Source organism: Elaeis guineensis, chromosome 11, assembly GCF_000442705.2.
Source record: "Elaeis guineensis isolate ETL-2024a chromosome 11, EG11, whole genome shotgun sequence".
Lineage (NCBI taxonomy): Eukaryota > Viridiplantae > Streptophyta > Magnoliopsida > Arecales > Arecaceae > Elaeis > Elaeis guineensis.
The window spans coordinates 122,871,019-122,882,373 of NC_026003.2; the positions used below are offsets into that span (position 1 = coordinate 122,871,019).

The 11,355-nt window shown below is 41.2% G+C and overlaps 1 protein-coding gene across 1 annotated transcript; it reads right to left on the reverse strand.

Annotated features, from left to right (window-relative positions):
* Positions 1-7,015: 7,015 nt before the first annotated feature.
* On the reverse strand, positions 7,016-8,056 carry LOC105054564 (S-locus-specific glycoprotein S13). Its single transcript, XM_073245375.1, is given in 3 exon segments — positions 7,016-7,827; positions 7,830-7,877; positions 8,020-8,056. Coding segments are annotated over 3 exon segments (897 nt in total).
* Between the last annotated feature and the right edge of the window lie 3,299 nt (positions 8,057-11,355).

The following is an 11,355-nucleotide window of genomic DNA, read 5'->3' on the forward strand; positions in this document are numbered from 1 at the left end:
GAGTAAGAAATCTCTAACCAATCTGAGGCGCTTGTTACAGAGAGACGAGGGAGGAGTAACACTAAGGCCCCCCAGCACCATAACAAGAGCAGAGGAAGATCACAAGGAAGGAAGAACATCAAGTGTTACCATTGTGGCAAGATAGGGCACTACAAGAATGAATTCAAAAAACTCAAAAGAGAGAAGTCAAAAGAAAGAGGTGAAGAAAAAGATGACAAAGAGGAGGGTCCAGCAGCAGCAGCTTCAAATAGTGATGTGTTTATTGTCTGTGATGATAGATATGTCAACCTCACATGTCAAGACTCTACTTGGATAGTTGATTCAGCAACTTCATATCATATCACATCATGACATAATTTCTTCACATCTTATGTGAAAGATGATTATGGCTTAGTGAGAATGAAAAACAATGGTATCTCTAAGACTATAGGTATGGGAGATGTGTTGCTAGAGACCAGCATAATAGGCAAGCTACTGCTGAAAAATATTAGACATGGATCTGACATTCGACTCAACTTAATTTCTTTAGGCTGCCTTGATGATGAAGGTTGCTGTAGTATCTTTAGTGAAGAGAGATAGAGCTCACTAGAGGCTCATTGATAAAAGTCAGAGATAAAAAGTTGGACACTCTCTATAGGACAGAAGCTAGGAGATGTAGAGGAGAAATGAATGCTCTTGAAGACTCCTCCATTGAGTTGTGGCACAAGAGGTTTGGACATATAAGCAAGAAAGACCTAGAACTTCTTGCAAAAGAGTAACTCCTGCCAGATGTGAAAGGTACTGATCTACCGTCATGTCTTATTGTTTGATTGGCAAACAACATAGGCATGTATTTTATAGATTACATCTTCATAAATGTTAGAGTATTCTTGATTTGGTTTATACTGATATCTATTCTATGAATGCTAAAAATCTTGATGGTGCTATTTATTTTGTTACCTTTATTGATGATCATTCTAAAAAGGTTTGGATATATCTTTTGAGATCTAAAGATCAAGAGATAGATGTTTTTAAGCATTTTCATGCAAATGTTGAAAGAAAGATAGAAAAATAGCTGAAGCATATTCGTGCTGATAATGACGGCAAATACAGAGGTCCTTTTGAGAAGTATTGCAAAGATCTTAGTAGTAAACTTGAAAGACTGTTCTAAAGATACCTCAGCACAATGGATGGCAGAAAGGATGAATAGAACAATTAAGGAAAGGATACGATGTATGCTTTCACTTGCTAAGTAGCCTAACTCATTTTGGGATAAGGCAATGAAGACTGTAGTTGATTTAATTAACCTTTCTCCTTCAACTCCATTGGATGGTGACATACTAGATGGAGTGTGGACGGAGAAAGATATTTCCTACAGACACTTGAGAGTGTTTGGCTATCAGGTATTTGTTCATGTTCCTAAAGATGAGAGATCCAAGCTTGATAGCAAGGCAAGACAATGTATCTTCTTAGGTTATGAACACGAAGAATTTGGTTATAGGCTGTGGGATCCAATTGCTAAGAAAATGATCAGAAGTAAAGATATTGTGTTCATAGAAGACCAAACTACTGAGGATATTGAACAGACCAAGAAAAGACAGTCATTCAGAGATGATCTCGGTGACACAGATATAATTCTTTCACCTACAAATAACAAAGAAAAAATACAAGAAGATCACCATGACCCAGTAGATGCTGAGATTTCTATTGATGTTACACCTACACTTAATGAGTCTCTTACAGCTAATGAAGTAGTCCCTGAGCAGCTTAGTGAGCAGGTACCTACAGAGTCAGCACCTTTGAGAAGATCTAGTAGGGAGAGATAGGCTTCTACTAGATATTCTACTCATAAATATGTATTGTTGACTGATGAGGGAGAACCAGAGAGCTACTTTAAGTAAGCAAAATGAAGAGTGGATGAAAGCCATGCAAGAGGAGATGCAAAGTTTGTATGACCATCACACATTTGAGCTGGTGGAATTACCTAAGGGTAAGAAAATACTTAAAAATAAATGGGTATTCAGACTGAAGAATGAAAAGAATAGCTCACAACCAAGGTATAAGGCCAGATTTGTTGTGAAGGGCTTTGGTCAGAAGCAGGGTGTTGATTTTAAGGAGATCTTCTCGCTTGTAGTGAAGATGTCATCTATCAGAGTTGTGCTCGGATTAGCTGCTACCTTGAATCTACAGATTGATCAACTTGATGTGAAGATAGTCTTTCTTCATGATAATCTGGAGGAAGAGGTATACATGGAGCAACCAGATGGGTTCAAGGTCAAAGGCAAGAAGCATTATGTTTGCAAATTGATGAAGAGCTTGTATGGTCTGAAGCAAGCACCTCGACAGTGGTACAGAAAATCTGAGTCATTTATGACAGATCAGGAATATACGAGAATTTTTTCTGATCATTATGTTTTTGTTAAGAGGTTTGATGATGATGATTTTACCATACTTCTACTTTATGTTGATGACATGTTGATTGTAGATCATGATAGAAAGAAAATCGACAAGCTGAAAAAGGAGATGAGTAAGTCTTTTGCAATGAAAGACTTAGGACCAGCTAGGCATATTCTTGGTATAATAATTTTTTATGACAGAAAATAAGGGAAGTTATGGCTTTCTCAGAAGAAATACATCAAGAAGGTCCTTGATAGGTTTAACATGAACAAGACGAAACCAGTGAGCTCTCCACTTGTAGGCCACTTTAAGGTAAGCTCTCAGCAGTGTCCTACTAGCAGAGAAGAGAAAGAGAAGATGGAAAAAGTACCTTATGCATCTGCAGTTGGCAGTTTAATGTATGCTATGGTTTGCACTAGGCCTGATATTGTTTATGCAATTTGTGTAGTCAGTAAATTCATCTCTAGTCTAGGTAAATAGGATTGGGAAGCAGTAAAATTGATATTCAGGTATCTTAAAGGAACATCTGGTATTTGTTTATGCTTTGGAACTGATAAACCGGTGTTATATGATTATAGTGATGCAGATTGGGCTTGAGATATTGACTCCAGAAAATCCACTTCAGGCTACCTGATTATTTTTGTAGGAAAAGCTGTGTCATGGCAATCCAGATTGCAGAAATGTATTACTTTGTTGACCATAGAAGTAAAATATATTGCTATAGCTGAAGCCTGAAAAAAATACTCTAGATGCGAAAATTTCTATGAAAATTGGGATTGAAGCAGAAAGGATTCATAGTCTACAGTGACAGTCAGAGTGCCATCTACCTCAGTAAGAATCCAATTTTTTATTTTCATTCCAAATATATTGATATCCATTATCATTGGATTCGTGATATTTTGAAAAATAAGTTGTTATCTCTTGAGAAAATCTATACTGATAAAAATAGATCAGACATATTGACAAAAGCGTTACCAAGAGATAAGATAGAGGTGTGCAGACCATGGTAGATTTGATAAAACCCCCACATCGGTCAGAAAGGAGAGATTTATTGGGTTCTGTCTATATGGGGCCCAATTACTGATGGGCTACATGAGGGCTAAAAAGAGAGAGCCCTCTCTTTCGCTCTCTCTCTTGATCCCTCTTACGCGAGATGCACGGATACCCGAGCGCCACTAGAGTACAAAAAAAGAAATTTATTTGGCTGCAACTTCTTGGCTCTGATCGAAATGGTGATTCAACTCCGATTGGCTTGAAATTTTGCAGGCATATTTTTTGCATATGGTTCTCCACATCCAACGATCTGATTGTTATTGAATAATCTCTAACTCAGATTTTTATTTGACTTCATATTGTGAGATTTTTGGGGTTGCTGTTTGTTGTGGATTTGTTAATTTGTGGTCTGTATGATCTCTAGAATTTTCAGAAGAACTGTGTATCTCACTAATTATAGTGAAAGTTTTTCCCCTTGACTTGGTCTTATAATTTTTTTCATTTTTGAATTTTTCACGTAAAATTTTTAATATCCTTTTATGTGGTTTGATTTGCCTTTGTAATTGGCGCCGATTATTATTGGTTGTTTGTGATAATTGTATAGAAACTATTTAATTTTATGAGAAAAAAAATCAATTTATTTATATTTTTTTAATAAAATGGATCATGTTTGAGTGGAACAAATTCATGTTATATCCTACACAATTAATTTACGACCCACGAATATGAATCGGCAGTCCTAAAAGAGATCAGGCTTTTCACCATGGAGAAAGACGATCAAAACTCCGGTGCTGATAAAAAGCAGCGCCCGATGCTCGAGAAAGTATGTTGCGGCAACTCTCGATAAGGGTTAGTCTACCTGCGACCCCGTGGACCGTTGAAGCCGTTTTAACTGCCGTCATTTGCCAGCCCCGACCTTGCTCTGGCTTCAACTATTCCGAGACTGTCAATTTCAAAACACAGGCACACGCATGCACGCACACAAACAAAAAAAAACAAACTTTCCCGGGGTAGGAGGATAAATGGATCACGATTGTGATGACAGCTCTTATTTGTAATCACAAAGAATAGAGATGGTAAAATCGATCTGACTCGATTGATATGCATCCTACTTAAATCCGATGAAGTCCAAAAAATAAAGTTTGACCGGATTTGGATAAACTCCGAAAACTGTAGCATAAGTATGGGTAGGGTATGGGTAGTACTGTTTTCTATCTAAATCCGAATCCGAATCCGAACCCGACCCCGACTCCGATCCGAACCTACGGGTATGGGTAATATCCGAACCAATATCCAAATATATATGTTTATAATTCTGTTTTGGTAATTCTGTTTTGGTTGATAATATGCATAAAATTATTTTGATTATTTATATATTCTACGTTGAATTGTAATTCTATTTCTATGTTTGATTTTTATAAATATGAACTTATAAATTATGTTCTATGTTGAATTGGTATTTTTATTTTGATTGATAATATGCATAAAATTATTTTGATTGTTTATTTTTTTGGGTATGGAATAGGCATGAGATGGATATGGGTTGCGTATGGAAAAATGGGTTATCCGTGGATATCTTTGAACCCGTTGGGTATGGGAATGGATATCTCTTTTCTTATCTGATTAGGTATCGGGTAAGGTTTGGATATAAGGTATTAAGTTCGGATTTGGAGATGAATAATACAATATTCGATCCAAATCCTATCCATTGCTATCCCTAACAAAGAAAAATAGCAGATAAACCACTACTTGTCCAACAGACAAATCTTACCACCAAATGGCATAAAAAATAGATTTTAAGATATACTACCGTGCAGGATGTGGGCCGTATGAAGGCAATTGTGGATGCTCACTGTTCAATTTGAAGTCAAGCCATCAACCTTACTAAATCACAAATCACGATTAGCCTGGCAACTCCAGGGGTAATTAAAAGTCATATTTGTAGACGCATTGTAATGAATGAGTTTAGTGGGGTTTGGAGTTGTCTTGGAGTTCCACTATTTGGCAGATTGTTGAGATCAGAGGCTCAGTTTGCTCTGCAAGAAAAGGCGATCAGGACGATAACGCATCGGCAGTGGAAGTCTCTATTTTTGGCAAGTAGAGCAATCTTGCTTAAGTCAATATTGTCATCTATCCTTTTAGATTGATTGTCTTGTGTTCATGTTCCGGTGGATACTCTTAACAAGATGGAAAAGGAATATCGAGCATTTCTTTGAGGACATGCAGTGGAGCACAATGGGTTGCATCCAATTGCATGGAAGTCTATTTGTTCTCTAAGGAACCAGGTTGGATTAGGTATAGGTATAATATCCCTTCAGAAATGGAAAGAAGCTTTTTTGTGTGAACTTGCTACACAAATCATCCTCAATAAAGACTCCCTTTGGGCCAAGGTAATTCAGCCAAATACAATTTGAGTGGGTCCTGGGTTTTCTACATTAAGCCTCACCATTGTTCCATTATTTGGAAGGAAATATGTAAATGAGGGTCTATCATCCAATATTGATTCCTTTGGCTAATTGGCAATGGGTAGTCTATCAATGTGCTTAATGACCTGTGGTTTGCTAATGTGCCGATAGCTGCTTGGCTCATCTTTCTGACTGTGGACCATCCTATTCAGGATCTTCATGTGAGTGCTTTGATCTCTACTAATGGGTAGTGGAATATGGACCTACCGGATGATATATTTTCAACTCAGATGATGAATCGGATTGTGCATGTGCCTATTGCGAATGAAATCTGGTCTGATCAGTTGGTGTGGAACCCAAACAGGGGCAAGCACATGATACTGAGGAGGTGTTTGGTTCACAATCAGAATCAGAATGGGAATGAGAATTGGAATGACTTGGAATCGGAATCGGAATAATCAAATCTCCCGAAGCGTTTGGTTCGTGATCGGAATTGGAATCGAAATTGAAATGAAAAATTAAATCCATAGAGGAGAGTAGGGATCGAGTTCTATATAGATTGAGCCATTCCCATTCCACTCCGGAATCGAAATCGGAATGGAACTCCTCACAACCAAATGGTTGGAATGGGAGTCATCTATTCCGATTCCGATTTCGGACCCGCACTCTTCCCAATCAAACACCTCTTTAAAGATGTTTACCTCCTGATCAACCAACCACAATCTCCAGTAAGGCACATGTCACTGGAATGGATGTGGATGCTGGCTATTCCTGTGAGGGTTAAATTTTTTGGTGGAAGCTATTATGGAACAGGTTACCTTGTAAACAATTCTTATGAAGCAAAGGAATCATTGCAGCAGCCCATAGCTTTTGTGATCTGTACCCTGACGTCTTGGAGGACTCCTCTCTTTGAATGCCCCTTGGCTTTGAGTTGCTGGCAACTTCTCAATCATGGTTCAGCAGCCAATGTTGCGCCATCCTCTGTACCGGGTTCTGTGGACACTGTCAACAGCTGAGGTGGAGAAAGAAAATCGATATTGGCATATTGTGGCATGGTTTTCCTGGATGGCTCGAAATAAATGGGTGTTTCAGAGAGTTTTGCAATCCCCAACTCATCTACTTAGCAGAGCTTTTATTTATCTTTTTCTTAACAACGGTGCGGGCAATGGAAGAACCATCAGGAATCCGTCAAGGCTCTGGGGCAGTAGTCACTTGCTGCCTAATAGTGCGTATGTCCTTCATCAAATCTTCATGGCTCCCTCCTCCCTCAGGATCTTTGAAGGTGAATTTTGATATCGCTGTGAGTAGGTTGTACTGCATACGCCATTAGCTCCACAGTTGGCATAATCGTCGTACGGGTCTTTCGGATGCCACCAGTAAAAGTCCCACGCAAGGTTTGGTTTGGACCGCACCAAACGCTGAACCATTCCAGTCTCGTTCAGCAAGACACGAGACAGAATAGAATTGTCGAGTACTTCGAAGGTATAGGTGGCATCATACTCATTGGAAGTTAGATTAAACCTGAACATGTTATTTCTTTTCATCTCTGGAATGCCACCAAATCCACATCCATTCCAAGGTCCGGTGCGATATACTATTTGGACAGATCCTCTCCGTAAGAAAAGCTCTGGTACTGCATTGATGTGTAGCTTGTAGGAGCAGTCCCCTGGAGAAGGGTCAGAGGAACTCTTCCATGACGTGAGATGCCTGTCAACATTGGTTCTTAAATCCCGTTCAAGCTTCATGCCTGGTAGAAGTGTGTCACTTGGTTGATCAAAGCTTTGCCCCAATAAATTCTTCGAAGTTCCTTCAATCAGGACAAGATTTCCCGAGCCTAGGAGCTTTACAACAGGATTAATTGCATTTGACGTGCCTGTCGACCAAAAAACATATCCGGTGCTGTTTAGAAGTATTAGATTTCCATCACCTGTGAGATTGAGAACCCCCATGGAGCCATTGAGGGGAGAGATTCTATTGGCAACCCACGCAACTGTTTTATCTGGAGTGCCTCTGTAATGTATCCCCAAATATCGATTATTCGAGTCGCCAGGCTGAAGAAGCCCAGTTCGAAGGTCCCATCTGACGAGATTAAGATTTGTCCATCTACAAGGCGTTGTTCAATAAAATGCGTTGAATGTATGGTTGAAAGGAGATGTTATGAATGTTATTTCCTTTATTGCCAATCCTTCTGTGGATGGGTACCCAAAGTTGTCTTTTTGCAGGATATTCTTTGGTAGAAAGCTACGTGCAACAGTTTCTGGGTTTCTCATACTTATCGTCATGAGAATAACAAAGCTGCTGATTGTGTAGCCAATATGGCACTTCAGGAAGACTTTTTCTGTGGCAGTGGAGATCTTATTCGTCAGGTTTTATGTTCAATTTTTCAAGTTGATGACTTGGGAGTATGCTATGAAGAAAGACACTGACTGCTGGTTGGGAGTATGCTTCCCACGTGGTTATTTTGAGATTGCTCTAACTTTTGGTCAAGTTATCCGTGTTCACATTAGTGAAAATGAATTGCCCCCGCTCATGTCTCTGAACACTAGCTTTGGTCTTCGTGAGCGATGGTAAAGCTCTCGACCATTCAGACGACGAGAGCTTATTTCACTAGTTGGGCTTCATCGTTTTTCCAGGAAAATTATTATTCAAACATGCAGCCAGGAAAAATGTTATATCAATTAAGGAGTGTTTGGTTTGTCCCGACAGTGCTGAAAAAATCGCTTATAAACTTTCAGACAATTGGAATCGTTAAGCTATGAATGATTTAATACCCAAAATGAGTTTTACCCATTTTAAACTTAAAAAGACGAAAGCGGTCATCGAAGCTTGGAAGATATATCATGGATATGGTACCCATATGATCATTTATGCAATGATCAGGAGGAGAGAATGAGCATGGTAACGGTCTCCGGTGACTGTAGGGGCCGGAAGTCGTTATAAATAGATGCTTGCAATATTGATACCCTGGCAAGAGTGGGATATATATGCCCAAGTTTGCGTTCCAGAAACTCTTCCGCCGGGACAGCAGCTATTTGTGAATTATCATGAGAACCTACTGCTTTTATAAGAGCGGTCGAGTAGGCAAGGCTATCAGGATATCGAGCATACTCCCACATGGCTAAGCCTGATGATGAGCAGTAGTCCATCCTCCAACCCTCCAAAAATCACCATGACACCCCCACCCCAAGTTGTCCGATACCACACCGAAGCTCTCTCCTTAATTTGGTCCAAACTCCCTGTTACGGGGGACACCGTGAGCATCTCGGATCGGCATTGTATCGCAAGGTATTTCAGACTCTCGGATCGTCAACACGGCCGCTAATTGTCATATGAGCTGAAGAGCCAGTTTTTCTGCTAAGCTAAGGCATCCACGAATTCCAACTTATGCATGAGCTACCTCAGCCGACTTATCCCTTCATTGTGTACAACAACTGTCCATTCCGAACAGATAATAATTTGGCGTAACAATCTCTCCTGATCTCATGGGAGCAATCAAGGGCTGAATTATCTCGCCCACTATGGCAATTTCAACGGTTCGATAATCTCAAAATCGTAAGATCACACAGCTATGCAATCAGCTGTCCGATATCCTTTTATATGAACAACCAGAGCTCCGAGGATCTAGGTAAATTCAATCATATCCTTCTTAGAGAATCCGTTACTGCCTCTTTGTTCTCTGTTTTTCTGATTTGAGCATCGGAGGGTCCTCGTCGGAGCCACAACCTCTGGTTTAGGACTTGTTTTGCAGGCACTCCAGCACCACCCTTCGAGGTCTCCAAATATCCGTCCTCTAATCCCGACCGATTTAAGCAGCAATAGATAGAGGAAGGGTATATATTTGCATTCATGGCTTCAAGATGGACATCTTCCCAGAAATCCCTCCATCGGTTCAATCGATCCTCTCGATGCCTGTCACGGCTGACCAATTTGATCAGCTCTCTTAGCAAGTCCAACATCTGATGACCACAATTCAGGTGGTCCAGACCTTTTTTGCGCCGCTCCAAGCAGCGCCACAGCCTCCCAAGGCTGTCCTTACACCTCCCACAGCGGTGCGTCATACAGTTCTCTCGATGGTACCGCCTGTGCCTTCCGCAGTGATGCCTCCACAGAATCTTACTTCAATTGACGCTCCACAACCACCACCTCAACTAGAGCCGCAGGTGCCTCCTTGAAGTCCACAGAGGAGACTGACTCATCAGAATCATCTTAGGGTCCAGCAGTTGGCCCGACGACATCTCTCAGCCCACTATCGAGCCATGACTCAACCCCTGGTTGCCAATTTTCTTTGCTCTCCGAGACTGGCACCGTCCATGAGGCCAACTTCGAAAGATGATTCTAGGAGTTCAACCAGCAGTTAGGCCAAAAAATAGAAAAATCCCTTAACAATAATGGCTCCTCGACGCTGCCCTACGAAGGGTATAACAGCGAGCAGCCCTTTATCCCGAGGATTGTGCAAGAACCGCTTCCCTTACACTTTAAGTTGTCTCAGCTCGAGGTCTATGATGGGACCATCGACCCCGTCAATCATGTGGAGACCTTCAAGACAGCAATGCTCCTTCAAGGGGCATCAGATGCAATTCTCTATCGAGCGTTCTCTCCAATCCTCAAGCTTCAACCCTCAAGGGGGCCGCTCGACAGTGGTGCTCGAGTCTGAGGCCTGCATCTATCCATTCCTTTGAAGATCTGTGTCGATCTTTTGTCGGTCATTTTATCAGCAACCGACAACAGCAGAAACAGTCCAACTACCTCCACACCATTAAGCAAAAAGAGGGCGAGTCGATCCTCTCCTTCATGAGTAGATTCAACTTGGCAACTTTAGAGGTCCAAAGCTTAAATCAGTCGACCGCGATGACCGCAATGATGAGCGGTCTGCTGAAGGATGACTTGAAAAAGTCATTAATAAAAATTTATCTCTAGAATCTTCTAGATATGCTTGTCCATGCAGAGAAGTATGTCCGCAAGGAAGACATCTTTACCGATGATACTCCTGATGATTCAGCCATGGTAGGACCCAGCAAGGAGTGCCATCTGAGGCGAATAAAAAAAAATCGCCTATGCTTTTGATCTCCGCTCTCGAGGTAGAATAATGGGGGTTAAGATCGTCGATCTCAGAGTCCCTCGAGAAGGATTCGACGACTATCACCGCCTAGACAGTATAATAGCTACACGCTCCTCACTGTCCCTCGGAGTGAGGTATTTTTACAAGTGGGGCTTGAGTTACCTATGCCTCAGCTAATGAGAATGAGGTCGGAACGTCATTAGGACCCAACTAAATATTGCTTTTATCATCACGACCGTGGCCACGATACTGAAGACTGCCATCAGCTTCGTGATGAGATCGAGAGGCTCGTTAGGCAGGGGCAGCTGAATTATTTTGTCTAGAGAGCATCCCCTCAACATCGAACTTCGAGAGCACCATAGCTACCCCCTGTGCCTCAGTAGCCTCTTCCTCTGCCTCAGCCGTAGAAAGCACTAGCTCGGTAGGAGCGACATCAGGTCGGAGCGCTGGTGGTGGAAGAAGAGCAACCCATCTAAGGAAAAATCTATATTATTACTGGAGGGTCATCTGGGGCACCCGATG